Raw genomic sequence first — 25,247 nt, 5'->3', positions numbered from 1 at the left:
GCGGTTTCGGGCTCCATGTTTTAAGTCCAAAAAGAGGTTTTCATTTGATGTTTGAAAACCGCTTTAAGCTTTCCATTTACAGCATAAATATAATTTCCTCTTCCATCGAGTTCAATTTTTCTTTCTACTTTTCTCAAAAACTTTCTCTTCCAAAAAGAGAAAATAAAAAGAGGAAAAGAACTTGCGTCGCTTCAGTAATTATCTTAAAACAAGTAAGCTTTTGTCTATATATATACGATCTATATCGAATTCATCTTTTAACTGCTCGAAATCATATTTTCTTTCTATTTTGACTTTTTTCTAATTAGTTTTATTGTATATTTGGCTTGATTTTTATTTTGGGACATTGATCTGAGATTTTCTAGGGCTGAAATTGGGGGCGATCTAGGAGAATAGAAGCTATTAAAAGCCCTAAGATTGAAAGGAAGGATAAATTATTATAAAAAGAGGGGATATGGGAAGAGGGAAGTTAGTGATTCGAAGAATCGACAACTCAACGAGCAGGCAAGTAACTTTCTCGAAGAGAAGAAATGGATTGCTGAAGAAAGCGAGGGAGTTATCGATCCTTTGCGATGCTGAAGTTGGATTAATCATCTTTTCCAGCACCGGCAAGCTTTACGATTATGCCAGTACTAGGTCAGTTTCTCTTTCTTTCCTTTTTCATTTTTTTTTTCTTGATGTGTTTTTATTTATTTATTTAATAATAATTTTGTTATCCTCTTCTTTTTTTTTTCAGTTATTACTAATAATTATTATAAAATATTGGGTTTTATTCCTTTTTCTTAGCCCCTTCCTTTTTAAGGCTAACATGAAGTAGAGTTCACCACCTTTTCTTTTTCCCTTCCATTGTCGTCAACATGCATGCAAACAGTAAGTTTGAAAATCTAGAAGTTTGAGATTACTAAAAGACATTGAAGATTTTGCATGGTTATTTCGATTCAAGATAAGTATGAATTCTATGAGTATATATATATATATATATATATATAAATTTACTTCCCCTTTCTCTTCTTTAACAAAGCCAAAATAAATGCTAACAATTTCAACTTCACACTATGAAAAAAAAAACAAATTAATTGAACTATATATAGTAATAATGTTTGTATACATCATCTAATTTTACCTAATTGAGGTTCTGTTTAACATTATGAATTATAATCCTTGTTCTGATGATCTGAGTTTGCTATTTTTACAATAGGTTGTCCTCTTTAATTGTTTTCATTCACTAACTGGAAATTTTGGTATGATTAACTATGAAGAATGAAACACAGAATCTTACTATATAGTTTACAGACTTGAAATTTTTTTAAAAAGAGGTCATAGTCAAAGAATAATGGACGGAGTTACAAAATAATGATTGGATTCAGATCTCATACCCATTAGAAGTCACCTTTAAGGATGATTGTTTGAATAGTTCTCATAGGCCTCATCATGAACACACTTGCTATTACTTTCAAAGGAATATATATACGTATAGACTTAGCAAAAAAAAGCTATATACGTACACATACATATATGTGTGTGCATGGAGATGAGCAAACGAAGAAAATTAGGAATGGGGAAGTGTAATCTTGGCTAAATTACACCATTTTTCATTGGCTTAGAGAGATTGATGCATGCATGCATGCATATATATCTTGGTTAGAGTAGTTGGGAGAAAAATTATAGAAAGGGTATTCCTATATTATATTTAGTTTGAAGGAGGTACATAGATTTGGATTGCATAAATTTTGCAGCATGATTATGGAAAATTCTTTTGAGCTAGCTACTTGAAAATTATCAAAGATACTATAATTATGATATTTTATAATTAATGCATTTTTTATTAAACAATGATAATAAAATATTTTTAAATTTATGCTTATAAATGTTAGTTCATCATCTAAAATAAAATTTTTATTTTAAGCAAATAATTCCATAAACCTTTAGATGGCATGATTTTCTTTTTTGGTAGTTTACACATCATTATTTTGGTCTTAGCTGCCTAATACACGTAGGTATGATGAGTTTCCACATCATTTCAATTAAAAAAGGCAAAAAATACAAAATTTAAACCCTTAGAAGAAACCCATTTGTTTTTGCTCTTTTCTCCCCTTATAATTTCGGCACCCACCCCTAAGCTAAAAGCTTTTTGAGATTGCCCAACTGATGTAGGCAAGGAGTGGAATCGGAGAAGATCTAGGTTTGAAATTTTGAGGTTTCAAACTAATAATCAATTTGATTTGGTAGTTTTTTTTTTTAATTTTGACTTTATCCGTAAAATAAAATCACCGTAATTCTCAATTTTTTATGACAATCACAATTTTATTTATACATTTATAAGTGAATTAAATAATTAAATTAATATCATAATTATTCACAAGACTCTTAAAAATCATTTGAAGTTAAAAGGAAAACTAATACATAAATCATTCATATACCTAATGTTTTATTGTATTGTTTCTTTTAATTAGTTGCTACCGTTAATTAGTTATAACTAAGTCATTGCAAAATGTCATATAATCAATTTAATTCTTAACCGTCATCTATATAATTGACAACTTCGAATGATTGTTTTTTTATAAATAAAAACATAATAACAAATTAAGCCCTTTAATGTTTATATCTTTTGTCAATTTGACTTTTTTTTAAGCTAAATTTGGCCTCTAACCTTTTAAAAAGTGTCAAATTTGACCATTAACCTTTCAAAAAATATTGAATTGTTGTTTTTTAACAAAAATACTGAGTAAAACGGTCAATTTTTAAACATGACAGTTTGTAAGGTAAGCCACATATACTTTATGCTAATTTGTATTAACTTCTTATATTTTTCGAATTTATTTTAATTATTATTTGAATATTTTTAATAAATTTTAAATTATTTATTTATGTGACATACTAAACAAATAGTGTCATGTTAGCATAAAGCACACGTAGACTCCATGTGAGTTGCCACCAATATCAATAAAAAATTAATGTTTTTATCATCATTTCTGCTAAAAAGTATTTTGACTCCTTTTAAAAGATTACTAGTCAAATTTAGTTCAAAAAATAAAAATAAAGATCTAATTGATGAAAGATATAAACGTTAAAAGCTAAATTTATAATTATACCTAAATAAAATATTATAAAGTTCCATAAACTATTTTTCTAAAATTAGAATTATGATTATGCTTATAATTATCATATTTAAAGAATCATCCACCTAAACTAATATAAAATTACACTTTTATAACTTTTTTTATGAAACACTATCATAACTTTAATTTTTGTAAGAGTATATTTAGCTTTTTAAATGACATAATAATAATTGAGGTAAATGAATTAGTATATATATATATATATATATATATTAAAATGGTCCATCTATTATTCTATTATGATCATTTCTTTAAACATTTTTTTCATTTGGTTTGGTTTAGATAAATTAAATACGTCCCATGCAGAAAAATCAAAATTAAATTGAATTGTGAGGTTTGAATGAGAACATCAATTTGAAATCGAATTGAACTAAATGTATCAGTTCAAGTCGATTTTTCGATTTTCGCAGTTTCTTTTCCTCAGCCCTACAACACACAATATTAGCATTGCCAGTTTCCACGATAAGTTTATGTGATATTCTCCATCCCCGTAAAAGAGTCGTCAACACTAAACTTCTGAAAACCTAGCTCCGAAAAGGACTAGGTCCTTCACAAACTTTGAATTTGCAACTTATTTAAAGGAACAGACTTTTTTAAGAGCACCACATTATTAGTAGCAAGAACATTGGCACTTAGCCACCACCAAGCTAATCTTAACTTAGCAAGCTTAACAAGTTACTCCCAATCCAACAATTTACCATTAAACAACCAAACTGACTCGGAGATGGAAAAAAAGTCCTTCTCAAAACTTTAGCACCCCGTTGGGAGGCAAAGCATGTCGCCAAACAATGAAAAAGAAACATTCAGATTCTTAGGCAATACCAAATTCCAAAGTGAACAAAAAAAATTGCTAGTCTCCAAGCCTTATCACATGTGAAGAATAAGTGTTTAACTAATTCTAAATCATTGTAACAAAAACATGTAGCAGCAGAAACGGAGATAATACCTCTTTTAGGCTGTGTTTGGTTAGGTGAAAAAATAGAAGGATAGGAGGAGAGAGCTCAAAAGTGGAAAGAAAATAGGATAGAGATTCTTAGGTAATACCAAATTCCATAGTGAACAAAAAATTTGCTAGTCTCCAAGCCCTATCACATGTGAAGAATAAGTGTTGAATCGATTCTAAATCATTGTAACAAAAACATGAGCAGAAGAAGCGAAGATAATTCCTCTCTTAGAGTGTGCTTGATTGTTAGCCCTATCACATGTGAAGAATAAGTGTTGAATCGATTCTAAATCATTGTAACAAAAACATGAGCAGAAGAAGCGAAGATAATTCCTCTCTTAGAGTGTGCTTGATTGTTTGAAAAAGTAGAGAGATGGGAAGAGAGAGTGGAAAAGTGGAAAGAGAATAAAATTTGAGTGTGTTTGGCTGGAAAAAACGAGAGAGGAAAGAAGATAGGATAGAGATGATCATTTTTCATCCTAGTGCATAAAAAGACAAATCTTTCTAAATTGAAATGAGAAGAGGAGAAAAAAATGAAAGAGATGTGTACACTTAGTCCAAATTAAGCATTTTTCAAAAGGCTAATTTTCTTTATTATCTTTTTTCAACTCTACCAAGCAATAAATGAAAAGAAAATTAATTTTTCTTTTAATTTTTTCACATTTCCTACTATGCATACCCATGGAAAGAAAAATTATATTTTCCATATTTATATGTTCCCACCCCTTCAATTTATCAAATTATCAAATTATCAAATTTCTTTTCACTCGACCAAGTACGTTCTTAGAGATTTCAAATTTCATAGGGGCAACTCAACTATTGGCAAAATTTTTAGGTAACCTAATGAAAGTTCAAGGTAATTCATAAGCAAGACGCCCACTGAATATCCGTTAGAGGTAGCCCACTTCTCAATATCCAGGAGAACCAAGTTGGTGCCAAAATTCTAGTCTTTTGCATGGTGATTTATATATTTTAAAACATTTTAAGACCCTCTTCTTATTTTGTAGCTAAGTTTCACTATCTTCACAAAAGATCATAGAGTCGTCTGCACCATTGAACAAAGGTTTGAGTGTGTTAGTGGTTTTGATTGGTGTAGTGCTTTCTATTCATTTTTATTGCTTGGGTGTGTTTGACGACTTGCAATTCACTACAGAGAATTCTCTTTATAACAAATTAATTTTATTTGTTAAAATTTTAGATGTCATAGAGAAGTGGTTGTTATACACCTATAACATATTTGAGATACTTATAACAACATTTGATATTCAAATTATATTTGAACTTATTTAAAATGTTCAAATTAAAAACTTATAATATATTAATAATATTATTTACTTGTGAGATTTAGATCGTATCTTGAATAAAATTACAAATTTAATCTCATTTATTAAAATCTATTTTCATGTAATAAAATATGGCTAGTATATTTTATATAAAATTCAAACATTTTATTGAAATTATATCTTAACTAATATTTATTATTTTATTTTACTTAGGAATAAAACTAATTTCACTAAAATTTGAGATAGCAGGATGTTATAAAGAACTAATTTAATAAATAGTATATTTCATACTTTATGGCTCTTAGTGTTATAGATGAAAAATTGTTATAGAAGGTAAAATTAAAATATAAAAATAGATTCTACAATAAACTTAGATGTTATAATTAAATGTTGTTATAGAGAGTGATTATTATAGAGAGAGCTAATTGTCTTTTACTTTATTTTTCTATTTTTACGATTTAATTTTTGTTTTTCTAAATTATAATTTATTAATTTTGCGTGTGTACCGACGGGCTCACCAACATGTTTCACATTAAATATAATAAAAAAGTACTTAATTAATTAACGAAAATAACAGTTTCATAAAATTTTGGATTAAAATTAAACATTTCAAAAAGTAGAGAAGAAGTTTCGAGAAAATAATGGTAGGTAGAGTTTTCACAAAATGTATAACAAGGAGACAATCTTGTACAGTTTGGTTTAAAAATAAATAATGGGCTACAACTTTTCTATAATGATGTCATTTGGCTGTGAAATTTTGAATTTTATAAAAACTTGGTTGTTATATATTTATACCAATATTTAAAATATTTATAAAAACATTTGACATTTAGATTATATTTATAATTTTTAATTTTAAATTAAAAATTATAATATATTAATAATATTATTAATTAGTAAGCTTTAGACTGTATCTTTAATAAAATTTAAAAATATAATTTTATTTATTAAAAGTTATTTTAATTTTCATAAAATATGATTAACATTATTTTATATAAAATTCAGACTTTTTATTAAAATAATATCTTAACTAAAATTATTGTTTTTATTTTCCTTGGCAATACAATTAATTTTACTAAAATTTAATATATGAGGCTATGGAGAAATAATTTATTGAAGAGTGTACTTTATAGGTTAAAATGAAATATAAAAAATTAGTTATGCAACAAACTTGATTGTTATAATAAAATGTTGTTATAAAAGATAACCAGATAATTGTAAAACTAAAATACCTTTGGATGTAAAATCTTAAAAAAAAAATCCTAGATTATGGCATACCAATGGGCATAAAAATTATGAAAAAAATTGATATAAAAATGACATTTTGTTAAAATGGCGAAATTTAAATTTAAAATTATGGTATTTTTTTATAAAAAATTTATAGTATCATATGTTCAAATTTATTAAGAGTATTTTTTATATAAAATATATTAAAAAACAAAAAAACACCATTATCTTAATCTGTACTATATAATGCTCTTGTTTGAGTTTGATGTTACTCAACATAATGACATAACCCAATTAAAAATTTATTTAAAATTTTAAATTTTCAATTAAATACAATGTATTTTTAGAAATGATTTTTATAATTTTTAGAAACATAAAACTACACTCCTTATAAAGTACCCTTTCCTTTAATCTTTTTCTGCTTTTTTAAATTTTAATTATATATTTTTACAAATATATAAGTTATTAATTATTATTGAACTAGTATTTATTATTTTGTAGAAAAAGAAATGGGTTTTAATTATCTCTCAATTAATATGGTGTCTAGACTCGTAATAACAACTCCATTAATTACTTAGATATAATGTAGACATCATATGTTTATACAAAATTTAAGTTAGATTTTGACTTTTAAATAATATTATTCTTCTAGACTTAACCTAGATGCGAAGAATGAGTAGTAATTTTGATATTTCTTTTTATTTTTTAATTTTAATTTGATATACGATTTGATATAAGAATATTAATTTTGTGTAATTATACACATGAAACTTTGAATAAGATTCAGATATATACAAAAAATTAATTTTAATTCAATTATATAAATTTAAAGAAATAAATATATAATTTTATTTTTATATTGAATAAATATAGTTATTTGTGTATGTAATATGTAAACATACTTTGACATTATGATAAATTTAACCCTCAACATTTATATCTTTGTCAATTTGGCCATAATTCTTTTTTAGTTAAATAATGATAAATTATTTGTGTGCAATATATAAAAATAGCTTTTCTTTAATGAAAATGTTGACAAAAATATTAATTTTGCAACGCTATTGGTGTGGTAACCCACATGACATTCCATGTGTAATTCATGCTAACATGACACTACTTTTTTTATATTTCACAACAACAAATAATTTAAAGATTATAAAAAATAAAAAAAATAACTCAAAAAATATATAAAAGTTCATATTAAAAAAATACTTGACGTACACTTAAATTGTCATGCAGACTTCCACGTTTAAAAATTTAAAATTTTAGTAAGTATTTCCGTTAAAAAATAATTTCAACTCTTTTTCAACAAATTGATGGTCAAATTTGACTTTTTAAAAGGATGAAAGCCAAATTAAGCTAGAAAAAATGGGGGTTTAAATTAGTAAAATATGTAAATATTAAAGGCTAATTTTGATATCAATGCTATATTGAAAATTTTGTTAATAGTTTGAGAGAGTTGAATCAAATTAAAATTTTATATATAAAATTACGCGTTAAATTAAAGTTCATATATAAAATTACAATTAAACCAATGTTCATGTATATTTTTAGATCTATCTCTTTCTCAAATGAAATATTATTTCAACAAAATGTTATTTCTAGGGCGGAGTATTTTCTTTCTTTATACTATTCTCTTTTACAAGTTTTATATATTTGTTGGAATCAAACTAACTAATCAAAACTAATTAGATCAGAAATTGATTGTCATAACAATTTGAGAGCAAACCGCTCAAAAAGAATTGAGCTGATAATTGATTTTTTTTCTATATTGTTTTAATTTTTATGAATTTTAATATTTTATTTAATTAAAACTTAATTGACGGTCTAATTGCTTCAACCATTAGTCCAATTTTACAAACTCGATATTTTCTTTAAAAGAACATCTGCTTCCTTTTGTAATTTTAAAAAATATTTCAGAACACATTAAAAATAATTATCCACTTTTCTACTTTTAAAAATAAATTATGAAAAGATAAGCTTTTTCTACTTTGATTTTCTTTTCATCTTTAAATTCTAAATGATAATAAAAGTCTGAAAAGCACAATAAAGAACAAGAGTTAAAACATAAGAAAATAGATTACGTAGTGTTTCAAACACATGCCTACCCTTGACATATTTAACTAAATATGTGCATTCCCATCTTTTCCACCAAATCCCTTGCAGAGCTCTCCTATATTACGCATTTATTCTTAATTTTTTTAATGCCATCAATTTGAAATATGATATGTTGGATTTAATAACATTTTCAATTATTACTCAATGACTTTCTTTGACTTTCTTTGTTTTATTTTTAATATATTGTATAAACATCCATATCTTTATTACACGGCTGTAAAGTATAAATTGTATTAATAGTCACCCAATTATATATATATTTATCACCTAATTATGAAAAATTATTAAATAATAACTTAATTATTCAGTTTTAACTTTTTTTATTATTCAACTATCTTAAAATTTTAAAAAAAATGATTATGTGATCATTAACGTAGTTTGCCAATTTATTTATAACCCTTTGCAAAATTAATGCAAATTCACCGAGCATACTAATGAGAGTAATTCCTAACTAATTTTAAGCTTTTAGATTAAATTCATTTTTTTTCTTTTATATTAACTTTATCCGACTAGAAATATTGACACTAAAAAATGTTACATACATTTCTCCTTTGCAAAATTGATGCAAATTCTGATTTTGCCATTTTTCTTTTTTGTTGTTAACGTTAGCAGCATGAGATCTGTTATAGAACGGTACAACAGGACCAAAGAGGAACATCATCACCAAATGAATCCGGCTTCAGAAGTCAAGGTAAATTGTCTATTTAACAGCTTCAATATCCTCCCCTAATTATCCCGTTTCACAATTGTTTGCAAATGGTCTTATATTCTGTTCACAAATTCAACATCATTATTTTCCTTTTTGATGCTTTTTTTTTAATTTATTCTAAAAACATGCATTATGTATCAAAAACATATATTTAATGTTTTATTATAAATGATAAATCCATATGTTAATTAACCGCAAACATAAAATTTAAAAGTTCCATTAGAAATAAATAAAGATAAAAGACTAGGATAGAAGACAAACATGGCTGCTGAAGGTATAAGCATCATCAATCCAGGCAAACATAGAATAATTTTTTTCCCCCAAACTAACAATTGACCAAACGGATCACTCTCTTGATAACAAGTTCAAGAAATGTAAGTATCCCAGAAAGATGATGTTTTTATTTCATGACTTGATATAAATAGTAAATCAATGCCTTGATAAGCAGCACGAGTCGATCTTTTATATCATGACTTCCTCCTTCAACAGCATTGTTCTCAATCTAGGTGAGGTCCCAAACTTTCTTAGTAAGGAATAAATAACATGATATAAAACTATAAAGATAGGGCATAATTTGGATGAACCACAAAGCAAAAAACAGAAACCGTGCTCTTATCATGTTTACTATCTTCAACTTTGTTTTGAAACGAGGACCATTATCAAAAAGAATGATGAGCAGGAAAAGGACCTGGCTTTGCTTTGTTCATCTTCAAGTGACGGTGAAGAGAAGGAAAGGGCCATACAATCGAAAGTTGTGCAAACAAACAATGGGAAATTGCATCGTGGTTCTACTTTTCATATAGTACAGGATCTCCATCAGTAATCAGCTTCACAGTTTCCACAAAAGACATAGGTGGCTGCTGCACCGCAAAGAATAAGAAATCCCTACCTCTAGAGCATAAGAATCCGCTAGCAACAAGGCAGGGCCTAGGGCTAATGCTATGTAAGTAGCATGCCATTCAACATACATAAATCTTCCAAAATAAAATTTTCTTTTATTTGACCTAACAAGCGTATAGACTATAGAGTAATGCAACTTAAGCTTCCTAATAGAGTGGGTTGAAAAATCATTAACATATCTATTTCTAAAAAATAGTAAAGCTCAATATATTGGTTGAAGCAGTGTCAACATATTAGAATAGAACAGAACTTTTAGAAGAATCACAGAGATCTTTTAAGGGTACTTAAATCATGTTAAGCTCAAGCTTACCAAGTTCATAGCAAGATGTATTACATAAATGGTTCACAGGGCTCCTGTTACTCCTTGTGGAGCATAAAGGATTCCTTCCAACATCTGCACCAACAGATGAATCAATGGAAAGGAGCACTGTATCCAAGCCAATCATAATGCTCAGTGATGCCATAAAAACATCTCAAACAAGCTTCTAGCACTTCTATATCATGATAAATGAAAACCATCATGGTATGTCCCTTTCAGCACAAAACATCACGGTATTCCTTGTAAGTCGAAGGTAACTAAGGAGATTTTAGAAACCATATGAACAAAAGCTTTATAAGGTTAAACCCTGGAAGCACACTCTTAAAGCCTCTACGATAGTATCAGGCCTACTCATTGAAATGTCATCAACGATTTTGCCAATGGTAGACATTCAGCCTTAAATCTCCCAGACAGCTGTTGCACACATACAGAATCGAAAGGTAAAAATTACATCAACCACCAACTCGATGCTTCAAGCATTTGGACGGTTGACAGAAAATAAGCATTCTTAACAAACTACTGAAGTGACATTACAATTCAAACATCATAACCTCTACTGTCCAGAGTCACTTATAACTGGTTTTCTTTCCACTGCATCTGCAGGTTTGGGTTCGATAAGACTCCAACGCTATTACTTCTACCCAACAACTGTGTTTCCTAACTGTAAGATGCCACCCTCTGTTCAAACTGTAGAGCAATAATCCTATCATGCATTGAGCAACATCCACCATTTGCTACCTCAAGTAGGTTAGTACACGCTTCCAAGAGACAGTAGTTATGTTCACTAGTTCAGCATTACTAGATCAAGTATATCATTTCCAGCCTAAAGTCGAATTTGTGAAGGCATGAACAACTTCACAACAGGACATTCGTTTTTCAGATCAATGTCTACACACAGAAATGCATTTGCATGCACTTAGTTTATCACTGGTTGTTTTTCTGAAATAGAACAGCATCATTTCATGAGACATGCCTGGTATCATGAGTTTCAGGGGCCTCCAAGATTTAGGTATATTGGAAGTCTATTCCCTTAACACGCAAATATTGATGTTCTTTATAAATTTCTAGCTGAAGGGTAGGTTCCCTCAATGTTCATGAAAAAATTAGTATTCACCAGCACACTTTTTTTTTTCTTTTTGCCCATAAGCACACACAGAGTTGATTAGGAAAATTAGCCACAACATCTAGGGTTGATTTCTGACCCATGTACTTCTGTGTGGTGAATTAATGTTTTACTCTCAAGCTTAAAAAGTTGCATGTCCACATTCACGGTCAGGTACAAAATTGAATAGACAACTTACAGACAAACGAGAGGGAGAAAGGCATCGATATGCAAATCTCAAAAGATGCCAATCCAGCACATAGACCTAAAGTTGCATGAAAATTCTGGAAATTAGGGATAATGCATTGCAATATAAATAGACACAGATGATATCTATTTATCTACAAATATCATGAAAGGAACATATGTTCTGCTCAGAATGCACCAAGGTTGACCACACTCTTAAGCATAAAAAACTGGAAGGAGTGTGACTTCAACAACTTGTAAGGACAGATAACTTTCTGACCCTTTGAGAAATAAATTCCCCCCAAATAACATTTGAAGATGTCTCCAATAAGCTATCCATATCAATTTCATGTTCTTAGTCCCCTTTGGTCCATTGCTCTCCCTGTGATGTAAGCATCATGAAAGTAAAAACCTATATTATTTTTCAAGAGCCACTCTATAAGCTAGTACATGCTAACAACCTTTTTGACCATTTTTAATTATCAACAGATAAATGGAATGCAATTACCAATAATTACAACAAATCCCCTCCAGCCACGCAAAAGAAAGAGCCCTTACCTTCTAAAGAAACAATGCTATGAAAGACTTGAATGGAAAACCAACAATATCCCTTTCTTTAGGGGCTCATTGCATGGACCTTAGCAACTGGGGCAAAGCCATTGTCTAATCCCAACATCAAGTGTAGAGTATCAAGTTCTTTACAATGTAATAATGTTATCAAGTTCTTTACAATGTAATAATCCTATGTGTAGTGCCTTAATGCTAGACAATAAGAGTGTTTTGGACTCCTTTGGGTGAGGTGCATTTGACGAAGTGTGCGCCTGGTGCATCTAGGCAAGCTTTTTCGTAAAACAATAGGCGTAAAAAAAGGCCCACCTGATTGAAATTCTCTTTTAATTTATTTTGTTCGTAACAGTTTTTGATTACCTTTGCCTTTATAATATGTGCCAAATAGCAAAGTATGTACGAGGATCCCAAATAGGAAAATATGGGATTTCATTATGGGGCTTATATAGATGTAAGCTCTCCAGACTCAATAGCTTGCTTTTCAAGTTCGATTACCCAAAGGTTCATATCAATTGGTATCAAAATCAGCCATAACAAGGGTGGTGATGTGGCAATGATATCAAGGACGAAACTCTTAAGCACTAAATCCCTTATATTGTCTCAGGCACAAGCCACAAAAATCTCGCTAGCCCAAGTTAAGTGTGCAATAGGCATATATGTGAGATTTTGTGTATTAAGTAAAGCTTAAGACATATACCAAACTCTAAAGTGTGGTTTCATCTATCTCTAAAACATGCAATTTTTTATTGGTCATTTTTTGGTCCGTACCAATATTTGAATACTCAAATATTGAAAAATATGGAGTTAGATACTATTCATTTCTTGTTAGTAAAAGATATAACTAATTAAAAAAGTGAGAAACAAAAGAAATTAGAGAGAACCTCAACCAAGCGAGTTTTTATGCCTATCTTATCACCTTACAAGAAACGTGCCTAAGTGCACAAGGCAATTGAGCCGCACCAAAAAAGGCTCGATGTCGGCATTGTTGTCTGGACATCCAAATTGGTGAGCACGATTACTAATATGTGCCCATATGCAAGTCACTAGACTAGGATGCCACATAAAAAAGTATGGGATTCCCTCTTGCATTTTATATGGACCTAGGTCTCCAAACTCAACAGTTAGCTTTTGAGGTATGGTTCTTCAAAGGTCCATATGACTTTACTAGTAAGAAAGGAGATAGGTAGGTACCATAAAAAAAAATTGAATCATAAGGAATACATGACATTTGGCCCAACAAAGGAAAGTTTGCATGTTTTGTAGATAAACAAAACCACTCTAAAGTTATAATCGTAATAATACAACACAAAAACAAGTGTAAATATTGTCCCTTCATACAGCCAACCACTTTTATGATACCTCAGGCAAATATAAGGATTTATTACTTTGAGTTCACCATACAACCATGAAAATATTATATTCTAACAAGCTTAATCTTAAGGACATGACTTGTAAAATATCAACTCTATTTGAAAGCAATTTTTTAGTAATAAACCACCATACATTGACAATATCCAAAAAATATAACTCATCCCAATATCAATAGTTACATTTAAAAGAAAACTCTACTAGCACTACAACAAAAATATGCACTCCATCTAATTGCAATCTAAAGAACCAAGTAGTTTGAGGATATCATAAATTGTTTCTTTAGCACACCATTTGGTAAGAAGATTAAAAAGGAGAAAGGAATAGAAAGGATCTAAGCTCTAATGGTTAAGCTACAAAATAGCATGTATGATTATTAAATGGTGTTATCCAACTTTAAAATATTAATTGATTTTTAAGTTATATGCTTAATATGATATTAGAACTCAAGTTTTATCATGTTATCCTTTGTAGCTAACACCATGTGCGATAGTTGACCTCTCATGAGGTTTTCCATGTGCAAGCCCTAAGAGCTACATGTGAAAGGGAACATTAAGTGATATTATCCCAAATCTATTAAGTATAAAGTCTTATATCAAATTTAGGTCCTTTCCACCTATCACTAATTGGTTTTGGGTTCAAAAAGCGTTTTCTTCAGGAAGAGGAAAAAAACGGTAGAAAGGTGGAATGAAATGATTAAGGTGGAAAATAAGAGCATTTGAGTCCTTTCATTCTCTCAAAATCCAATCCTAGAAACCACTAATTCAATTAGATAATAATATTAAAAAATTTTCAAAAAGAATCTACCATACGACAAATCCTTCCATTATCATCTCTTCTATTCCTTTTTCTCCCTTCCATAAAATCTTCCTGCAGAACACAAAGTTACATAGACATTGGTTTTGTTAAGCATCCTTGCATAAAAAAAATTGGTGATAATTGAAAAGCGAGCGCCTTTAATAAACATCATTGTGAACCCAAGCCTAATAGATGTGTGGGGGTAACACCACATAAGACTCCCTCTCACATTTAGCTCAACAAAGCCTACACTGAGCATCATGATGAAGGTCATTAACATCACATGGGGTAGAAAAGAGTAACACAACATAACCTGAGCTTTGATACCCTGTTAAGCATTCAAAATAAAATGATAGGTTGAAGGAAACAACTTCATATTAAGACAGCAATAAAGCAAGAAAGAAGAATCTAGCTCAAACTATAGAGAGAGCCTTTTAACACAATATGTGAAATATCAGATGCTAGATTAAGCTTGTAGATAGCTTCAATTTGAGCAATAAATCACTTTGATTCACTCCAATCACAAAATATGTGAACTCAACAAGGTGAGTTGAGGCAAAGTAACTAAAAGGTACTCATAAGTAGTTGACATTATATTGTCATTGAATAGAGACTAATCACCCAAGTTCTTCGACATGTACTTCAATTTTAGATCACTTGATATTAGTTTAATACAAAAGACTTCACATTCAAAAGTTTCACTCTTACTTAATAATTGCTTTTGTACTTTATAGTTTTGGCAAAGGGAGGTAGCAAGCTTGAGGCAGCAACTACAGTACTTGCAAGAATACCACAGGTACTAAAGGCCTCCATTTCATCACACTAAAGCTTTCTTTAAGAATCTTTAGACTTGTGAATTTAATGCAAGGAATTTGTAATTTCTATCTACCAAGAAAAAAAATCATGCCTCAATTTTTTTTGTAGTAACAAATGCATTAACTACATTATTTCCAAAACTACGTTTTGGAGAATAACAATTATGTTTGTCCATGTTAATGGGAAAAGTACCAAGGAAAAACAAGATGGATCCAAGATTTATGTTTAAAGGTGGCAAATTAATATATATAATATTTCTACTTAAATATAATTCACTAAAAATGTTCTTTGTAGCTTTTTTTAGTTTGGAAGCCTAATGAAATGTTTAATTGTCAATGCTAAATTATGTTTTTTCTACATGTATATAACCACACAATCAATCACTCTAGAATCTCCCCTCAAAATCAACATTTTTCTTCAAAACATTCTTTGGTTAATTTCTATATCAAATTATTTTGTACTTAAAGAAGAAAATGGTGCTCCAACCCCTTGTTTCTTTGGCAATTCTTTCATAAAGTCAATTGTCAATGCTCTTTACTTGATTCGTTTCCTCCTTTATCTTTGTTTCCTCCTTTATCTTTATTACCTGTTGCTTCATCATTTACTTTTGTTGTGTTTCCTATTATTTCTTTGGATAGAAAGCCAAATGAGGTAGAAGACAACTTTTTGACCCACTTTTTGTTGCTTTGTAGATTTTCAAAGCTTTAAAGAGTCTAATCTCATTAAACTCAAATTTCATTTAAAATTCCATCTCATAACCTACTATATTTCAGTCATGTTTTATTGTAATAGTAAAGTTTATTATTTTCAATAGTTACAATGATGTGATAAGTATTTTAATATTTTTGTCAATTTTAATGGAGCAAGGTATGGAGTTAAAATTTTTAAAGTACTTCTATAACATAAACAGAGTGATTAGGGTTTAGATTTCGGTTTACTTAAACATATTTTAAAGATATAATCATCTTTTAGCAATTGTAATTTGTTAAACAAATTGTTCCAACTTCTGGTGAACTATCAAAATTTCATTGTTCATACTAGAATGCTGTAAAGTCAACAAGCAATTTGACCTTTAAGACAATATTTTCATAAACAAATATATAAGTCACTATTTTTTAATTATACATGTCCTTCTTCTTCATGATCGTGCCCATCACACATACATCTAAATCATCTTCTCTACCTACTTCAACAGAACTATCCTTAAACTTTAGTATGAACATGGATAATAATTTTCTTCATCAATTAATATAAGAAAAAAACCAACTTAAGCAAAACCAAAACTCCTGAAACCATATCCAATTCTCATCGTCACTAGTGATCCAGGCATCCTATAATACAAATCTCACGTATAATTTTATAAACAAACCAGTAAAACAAGGGAATTTTATGGACTAGAGAGCATAAAACAAAAAATCAACAACTCTTGTTATAGGGTTTCACAAAATGCTAGTATATATAGTATGATATGCATAACATGATATTGGAAATGGTAAAGATCACTTCAAATATTCTTCATAACAATGTACTATCAGGAAACTGTTGATGGTTGATAAGAACCTTTAAAATATAATATAGTGGGATGTACATACCATGTGATAAGCAATAGCTTACATAGTTATGACGTGCTGCAGGCAATTGATGGGAGAAGAACTATCTGGTTTAAGTATCAATGATCTGCAGAACCTGGAAAACCAACTTGAAATGAGTTTGAAAGGTGTCCGCATGAAAAAGGTATGACAAACATTAGAATTGGATGAAACTTTCACCAAAAATATTCAAGATAAGAAGATAATATTTATGCAGTTGCTCCTCTACTATTCTCTGCTTACAGGACCAAATTCTAACAGATGAAGTCAAAGAGCTAAACAACAAGGTTTTATATTAAGTTCTTCTGCATTTTTATTCAGGTTTTCATTGTTAGATATTTTCTTGCTGAGTAACATTCAATTATTGAATTGCAGGGGCACCTCATTCATCAGGAAAATCTAGAACTGCATAAAAAGTTAGACCTCATGTGCCAAGAAAACACTGAGCTTCAAAAGAAGGTATTGGCCTAGATAATTCAATATTGCTAAGAATATCTCACATTCACCTATGAATTATGCTTCCTCTATAACTTATTTCCTTGGTTCTCATGAAAGTAATAGAACAAAATTCCAAAAAACTAATGCCAATATGCCGAAGGCCCATGAAATAATCTTAAATTCTAAGCAAATGAAGATTTTCTTCCTAATACTCCTAAACAACACAAATTTTCGGTCTAAGGTTTATGGTACAAGGCAAGCAAATGAAGCTAGCAGAAGCTCTCCCCCAAATTATACTTTCAACAATGGATATGATCTCCATGCACCTGTTCATCTCCAGTTAAGCCAGCCCCTACCTCAGAAGAATGATGCACCAGAAAAACCAATGAAGTTGGGGTAATTCTTCCATTCATTACAATTTTCAAAGCTACAGGAAATAAAGCCATGTAAGAAAGCAAATTATTTCAATATCAATCCTAAAACTAACTTCTTAAATTTCCAACAGATTACAACTGCATTAGCAAGCAGGTCGGACAACCATGGATGGACATCACATCATTACCCTATCAACAACTTGCCTGCAGTTGAAATTTGAGGCTTCTACAAGTGAGCCTTGATATTCCAGCTATTAGATAAAGTATTTTCAGCATAAAATAAAAATTAAAAAATATATATGAAATATATAATTAAACAATCTTTAGGTTTCTGTAATTAACAGGGACACATTATCCGATGTAAATTTATGAAATAATTAGAATGCACTGTTTGTGTCTGATGTTACTCTATGGTCAGCTGCCTCGAGAACTTATTTGTTCAACAGTATTGATTTACCAAGTGAAAAATTGCAATTGTACTACTTGTGTTATCCAATAAAAAAATTCTCAGATTGATTTTACTTTCTTCTGATAGCTCGATCTTACTGATAAAAGAAAACTTGAGGCTGGAAAAAGGAGAGGCAGGGAGGTTCAAATGAACTACATATTAAATATAAATAATTAGTAGGGCACCAACAACATAACAAGCGACTTAATTTCATAATTAGAAAGAACTTTGACAGTTCACTGCATCACTAAAAGCATGCCTTAGTAACTGCTCTAGACAGGCCAAAAATTTCTAGGCACACTACCTTGAATATATAGCCACCTTTCCAGCAGAGTACTTCGTACAACTCATTACCTCTTCCTCAGTAATTGTATTGACCACAATGGAGAAACAACGACTTGAAATGAAATAATTATACGATGAATGCCGTGATTAAAGGTGATATAATTACATAGAATGCAAAAGATATTGTAGTCAACTGCAGGCATTCATGCATACATTTATGATAAAAGAAATAATCATACCACTTGATATAATTAAACTGCAAGAGTATAAATATAGGGAACCAGGGAGTCAGGGAACAAAGTTTTAACCATACAGCTAGGAGTATTTTAGCGCTATAATTAATACCAGCAGCCAGGTAAAGAACAGGTCTCATGCTCAGGGTAGAGACAAGCCTTTTCTAGTTGCACAAAAAAAAAAAAAAAAAAGTCAGAAGTCTTGTAATCTAGGAAACTTTCAACTTTCAATAATTTAAGGTAAAGCATTCGTCTCCTGAACACGATGCATCTTTGGAAAAACATACATACAGTAGTTATAAGTGCCTGAAGTGGAATGTTGGCAGGCAAGAAGTCAGGTCCTTAGAGCATCAAGTAATATAAGCAATACTCAAAATCTTGAACTGCAACCTGAATCATCTTTAATAATAAATCACAAGGATATATGGCAATGATAAACATGACATTTGAGCTCACATCGTGAGGAGAAATTTAAGCAATACTCATGTCTGTTGCTGCATTAAATGCATGAGGATAAGATCTGGCGGCATGTATATCTGTCAGAGGAGAAACAAAAATTATTCCCAATGGTATGACAGTCACTTCATCAAAACACATTACAGTGGTAATTACTGCCATCAACAGATGCTTACCCATTCAACAACTTGCCATCTTCAATAGCATGCAAAGTGACCCTCTTTCAACAATTTCCAGAAAGCAAATATGAAAAGGAATTTAAAGTTACCATTCTAAGTAATCTTCCAAGTACCAGGTACAATGGCATAATTAAGCGAAATATTTGAACTGAAAATAAATATAAAAGTTTTAATGATTAGCTAGAAATTTTAAACTCATTGGACTTTTGAAACCGAAGTGGTATATAAAGTTTTCAGAAACAAAAGGGAAAAGAATCACCTCCATCTATTAAAACTTTATAACCACTTCGTATGTGCTTGCCTGCAATTGGAATATTGGTAGTTCATAAATGACCTTACAAATTTAGTTTTTCAACTATTAAGAGTTGTGAGATATTCAACTTAACTTGATGAATAACATAATGAAAATAACTAAAAGCCTGTATCTACCATACACCCAAATTTCCAGAGCACAGAATCCTCTTAATTCAATTGGATATTTTACAAGGTTTAGCTTTGAACCTCCACACCGGATTTGCACTTTACAACTGACAATACCTCTAAGCTAACTTTGAGCTCTCCCTATCAACTCAAAAACCTAAAAATATCTGTGTTATATACAAACAACTAAAGCTACAATCAAAGAGTCCAGGAACAGAAATGAACAAGTAAAGCTTGACTTGAGACAAACCCAAATTACTCGCCAGGCAACCATCATTATAATTGCCCCATTTAACCAGATAGTGACGCAAAACTACTGGGTTTTATATGCGCACTTGGACAAAGGCACACAAATATTGAATTAATAAGTATTTTGCAAAATGTTCTTTAAATTCAAATAAGTAGCATGTGACTTGGACGAAGACTCCCAAAACCCTCATATTCAAAATTTAATAAGGAATCAAGCTTATTGAGTACTGCATCCCAAGAAATACAACTGTGAATAACCTTTCCACCACCTTGTAAGGTAACTGTGAAAAGTCCATGCAAAATTTCAGCATGGGGTTCCTTTTGAATCTATTGACCCACAATTCCTGAAGTACCATAATTTATTCACTCTCTAGGTAAACCTTCTTGTTTTTTGTTGAAGCTGCTTCTTGAAATTAATCAAATTTCAGCCCAAAGAAATAGCACAAACTAGAATTTTCAATTAAACATGTAACCAAGTATTAAGAATTTCCTAGTACATCATGTTGCAATTGTTTGCACAATTTTTTTATAGAAGTCATATTATTTAATCATATTTGAGACAAATAATCTAACCTTCTAGGATTTATACGATCCAAGAGAACTTTCTTAAAAAATACATAAATATATCAGTAGAGTTCAATCCAGTTTTCTTTAAGTGATAAGGAATAGACAAATAGGGCACAAGCTGTTGTGAGAATTGTAGGATTTCAATTTTAGCTAACAATGAAGTTATTTTCGACACAAAATACAGGATGAAAAACAAAGCTATCTATTAATTTATCATTCAATTTCAGGAAGAAACAATATGCTTTTTATTCCAAAAAACAATAACAATATATATATGTAATATTAACCTTAACAATACAAGTAAAGTTGTAACCTAAAACACCTGTAGTGGACAACTCAAAGATTTCATGGATGTCAATAGCCCTCCAAGTAAAAGTAAAATTTTAAGAAGATTGAGGATGGGTTTGAATGGGTGGTGCGTTTATCTGCGATTAGTGTAAAAACAACAGTGGCGGTGAGATTAAATATTATAACGATACTATAGCCTAAGACAAAAAGTAAGCTAAACCCACCGCACAGCACTGCCCATCCATACCACACTGAATGTATTTGTTACAGAAACACACCTTTCCTTACACCAGAACCCCAAGTACAAACAATGCAGACATGTATAGTTTGCTACTGATCGCATAACTTAGAGTTAATCAATCAAACTATATTAATGTTCGCCTCAAATGTTAACATACCAAAATAAAATCAACCAATACAAATTTATTACCCCCTCTACAGAGTGCAACATCAGCACGATGATAAAACATAACTCACTAACAATGACTACTTATCCAAAGAAAAAAAACACCAACAACAGTCATTTTCCTTTAATTGGAATCTAAAATGCTAACGATAACACCATCTTTTTGTAACTTTAAAGACGGTAGCAATTCAAAATAACTCGGAGAAAAAGCTTTAGCAAGAAATATTCACAATTAATATGGATAAGAAATTCAGTTAACAACTACAAGAATTGGTACTGCAATAATAACATTGTACAAACCTAATTAAAATTAGTTTCCAATACAATATGGCTAACTAACAACAACCTAACACAATTAAAGCTACCTCGTATACAAAGAGAAGAATCATAGACTAGCAATTTTGATTTAACCTCCATTAAGCAAAAGCACACGAGAAAGAAAACATTATGGTCTAACAAGATGAATCCTGATAGCAGGTCTTTTAGACAGCAATTCCCCTTCTTAAATGTATATTTTCATCATTTGAAAACATAATCAGCATTCTTGCTCTTTTTTTTTCACTAGTCCAAAAATATTCTCGCTAAATTCCAACTCATTTTCATCATATCAGCACTACTACTACCCCTTGACAATTTAACCATATAATCTGTTTTTCATAGAGCAAAGCCCTAATTCACTGCGAGTTGACTATCTAACGGCTAAGGCCAACGGCCTCAATCCACAAAAAATAAAAAATAAAACGCATTTCTCCTCCATTAATTAAGAAATACCAGCATTAACAAAATCAAGAAAACAAAAATTTTTAGTGATAATTTTTAGTTTCTTGGGTGCAATTCCAGTGGCAGTAAAAGAGAGGCATAGTACACTACAGTACTCTTTCCGAAAGAAAGATTTAAATAGATAAGAAAAACAAATAAATAAAAAAGTATACACTAGCAAACAGAGAGTCATCAGATTGCAATAATACGCAGTGCCATTAATTCAACGCGGTTAGTGACGAAAACATGTCAAGCTCAGGACACCGTAGAAGAAGAAAATCAAGCAACCTAGACGATAAAACTATACGTGAACTTATATTCAGAAAGTAAAACAAATTATGACAATAACTAAAAACTTACAAATAAAGAAGCGCGAAGAAACATAAAAAGCATATAACTAAGCACTTCCTCAAAGAATAAGCTTCAGAAGCCATTGACCTAATCAATTCCTAAAAATCATTGGAAAACTATATATCAGAACAGAAAAAAGGGTAGAGAATCAAGAACAAAGAGTAAAGCCTTAACACAGCTATCAACATGCAGCGAGAGATATCGCCATGAAAGTTCTCAAAACAAAGCAACTCGACGGACATAAAAAAGGATTCGTCATGAAAGTGAAGACGAAGCCAACGAATTAAGCAGTGGAAAGGAGGGCGTATGGAGACGGATCTGGTCTGGCTCTGGTCTTTTCTTTTCCCTCCTCTTGGAACCGAAAGGTGCTGTACGCCTGGATTATCAAAAGCGTCGTAATGTGGAGAGAGAAGAAAATATCTTCGCCAACTTACACGAATGACGAATCCTTGTTGATATACACAAGGAAACAGATGAACCCATAAATAGAAAAAAAAAGAACCCACAACAGGCTTTTTATATTCTCTGCAAACATAATTAGGTGAACTACGTGTACATGGACAGCTGTCTTTTTTTTTTCTTGGCCAGTTCTGTCTCTCTTAGTCTCTTTTAGTTGCACAGGAGATTCATGACTGTAGAGATGTCCATGCCCATGCCCTGGCCGGGCCTTGATTTTTAAGAAAAATAAGCTTGAATTTGAGCTTGGCCCGGCTCAGTTTATAAGAAAAACTTATATTATTGTTTAAAAAGCAATAAAATATGTAATTTTTATAATTAAATTTAAATAAGAATATATAAAATTTATTTTATTTAAATTTGGGTTTTGAGTAGATAAAAAATTTATATAAGCCCCACCCAGACCATCCAAAATAATAAAATAGTCATCATTATAAGTTTTATTATATCTGCTTTTTTATATTCTTTTAATCTTTAAATAGAAGAATAATATATTTCAACGCACTTAAATTTATATCCTCTTACACTAACAATAATATCGATACTAACCTAACTAAAACTCAATTGACTTTTTTATAACATTTTAATAGAATTTATTCATGATGAAATTTAAATCAAACTTAGAAATTCTAAATTAATATTACAAAATCTTAAAAAGATTGAATAGTCCACTTAAATTTATTTCCAATAATTTTTTTAAATAATCATAAAATGTATGAGTATAAGAAATATTATTTCAAATAGTGAATATGATGATTTTGAACCTTCACCTAATCATACACACTTTTTATCTTATGTTTGATTTTATTTTTATCGTTTACTATTCTTCCTATTCTATTTAGATTGTCACAGTTAAGTTTTTTATTGATTTTTTGAACTTTGGTTTTATTATTTTTAACAATTTAAGTAATTAAATTTTATTTAAAACTTTTTAAAAACTACTATAAATTTTATAATTTTATCAATATTAAAATCAACAAGAGAATAGATTAGTAAAAGTGTAAGACAATTCACCCCTATAGAGCAGAAAGTTGTCATGGATAGAGAGATGGCATAAGAGTAGAAATAGAAAGAAAGAGAAAGGTAAAAGAGATTTTTTGAAGTTTAGTGAGAGAGAAGATTATCTATTTGATATACCATTTTTATTGGGGTAAGAGGAGTTTTACATGAGAGATAAGGATTGTCACGCGTTAACATTTTATTGGTGATTGTTCCACTTATGTCATTGAAAATGAAATATTATAAATTGGTGATGTGATAACATAAATTAATTTGATGAGTAATGGTTGTCTTATCATATTTGAAGTGTTTTAAATGTTGAGTGTCAACTGGTTTCGTTTTTGCAAAGGTGGCTAATGGTGAACTTGTACTTGATGGGACGATGTTGAAGGGTGATATGCGAAGGTGGTACAACAAGTGTTGAAACTATATATTATCAATAATAAATAACAATTGATATTATAAATCAAAACGCCATAAAAAATGATCATCTGCCTTTCTTTTTCTAAAATTATTTTATATATTTCACTATATCCTTATAAGATAATTGTCAACCTTCTAATCTTATTTATCAAATCTAAAAATTACATGACAATATACTAAATATTTTTTCTTTTTATAATTATAATCACATTAAAAATATTGGGATAAAGCAATATTTACTTTTTGAATTTCATATATATATTTTAATTTAGTCATTAAATTTTTCTTCACAACAACCCTGAAATTTATTAACTTTTTAATTTTAGTTCATGTGAAGACAAATTCTTATATTATGCTATATTATCACCTAAAAGTATTTTTTTTAAATTGTCAAAATTAACAACTATACGTTATTTTATCCAATATTCTTGTACAATTTTTTTTCTTTTAGTCGGAAAGCAGCCGCTGCAGTTGAACTTTAAAGTACTCTACAAATTTCAATCGAATAGATACTTTAGGTAAAAGTGCTAATTGCATCATTTGATCTAACGGCATAATTTGGTATTTTTGTTCGATAAAGACATTATTATTATTATTATTATTATTATTATTATTATTATTATTATTCATAAAGATCACTTTTTAAGTATGACATGTCTATTTTAATTATGAATGAGAAAATAATCAATCAAATAAATCGGTTGGAATCAAAATATTTGAACAATTTATATAGTTATGAAAATTAAATTAAATTCTATTTTAATATAATTTTAATTTTAATTTTTATAATATAAAATAAATATTTTATATTTAAAATAATAAAATAAATTTAAAAGTTATCAAAATTTTATTATTTTTAAAATTATTTATGA

At 29.7% G+C, this 25,247-nt stretch overlaps 1 protein-coding gene and 1 long non-coding RNA gene across 3 annotated transcripts; one reads left to right on the top strand and one right to left on the bottom strand.

Moving 5' to 3' along the window:
* Positions 1-220: 220 nt before the first annotated feature.
* On the top strand, positions 221-17,882 carry LOC108475952 (MADS-box transcription factor 23-like). Its single transcript, XM_053025418.1, has 7 exons — positions 221-636; positions 9,303-9,381; positions 15,374-15,435; positions 17,090-17,189; positions 17,290-17,331; positions 17,420-17,503; positions 17,724-17,882. The coding sequence occupies exons 1-7, from the start codon at positions 455-457 to the stop codon at positions 17,880-17,882; spliced, it is 708 nt and encodes a 235-aa protein (XP_052881378.1). The 5' UTR covers positions 221-454.
* On the bottom strand, positions 9,584-23,073 carry LOC108475951 (uncharacterized). 2 transcript variants are annotated; one of them, XR_008279878.1, is made up of 4 exons: positions 19,717-23,073; positions 19,455-19,605; positions 17,070-19,358; positions 9,584-14,967 (listed from the first exon to the last, which is right to left on the bottom strand). It is a non-coding gene; the product is annotated as an uncharacterized LOC108475951 (long non-coding RNA). The 2 variants fall into 2 exon arrangements; XR_008279877.1 differs by having other exon boundaries at positions 9,584-19,358.
* Between the last annotated feature and the right edge of the window lie 2,174 nt (positions 23,074-25,247).

Source organism: Gossypium arboreum, chromosome 3, assembly GCF_025698485.1.
Source record: "Gossypium arboreum isolate Shixiya-1 chromosome 3, ASM2569848v2, whole genome shotgun sequence".
NCBI classification, from domain to species: Eukaryota; Viridiplantae; Streptophyta; class Magnoliopsida; order Malvales; family Malvaceae; genus Gossypium; species Gossypium arboreum.
The sequence above is the reverse complement of the archived record's forward strand: the minus strand, read 5'-3'. Positions and strand labels throughout refer to the sequence as shown.

Excerpts from the sequence above, each read along its gene's own strand:
- LOC108475952 (XM_053025418.1), top strand. The coding sequence starts at position 455 with ATGGGAAGAGGGAAGTTAGTGATTCGAAGAATCGACAACTCAACGAGC. Across the intron at positions 637-9,302 it reads TACGATTATGCCAGTACTAG|CATGAGATCTGTTATAGAAC; the intron begins GTCAGTTTCTCT and ends TAACGTTAGCAG. Across the intron at positions 17,190-17,289 it reads AAGGTGTCCGCATGAAAAAG|GACCAAATTCTAACAGATGA; the intron begins GTATGACAAACA and ends CTCTGCTTACAG.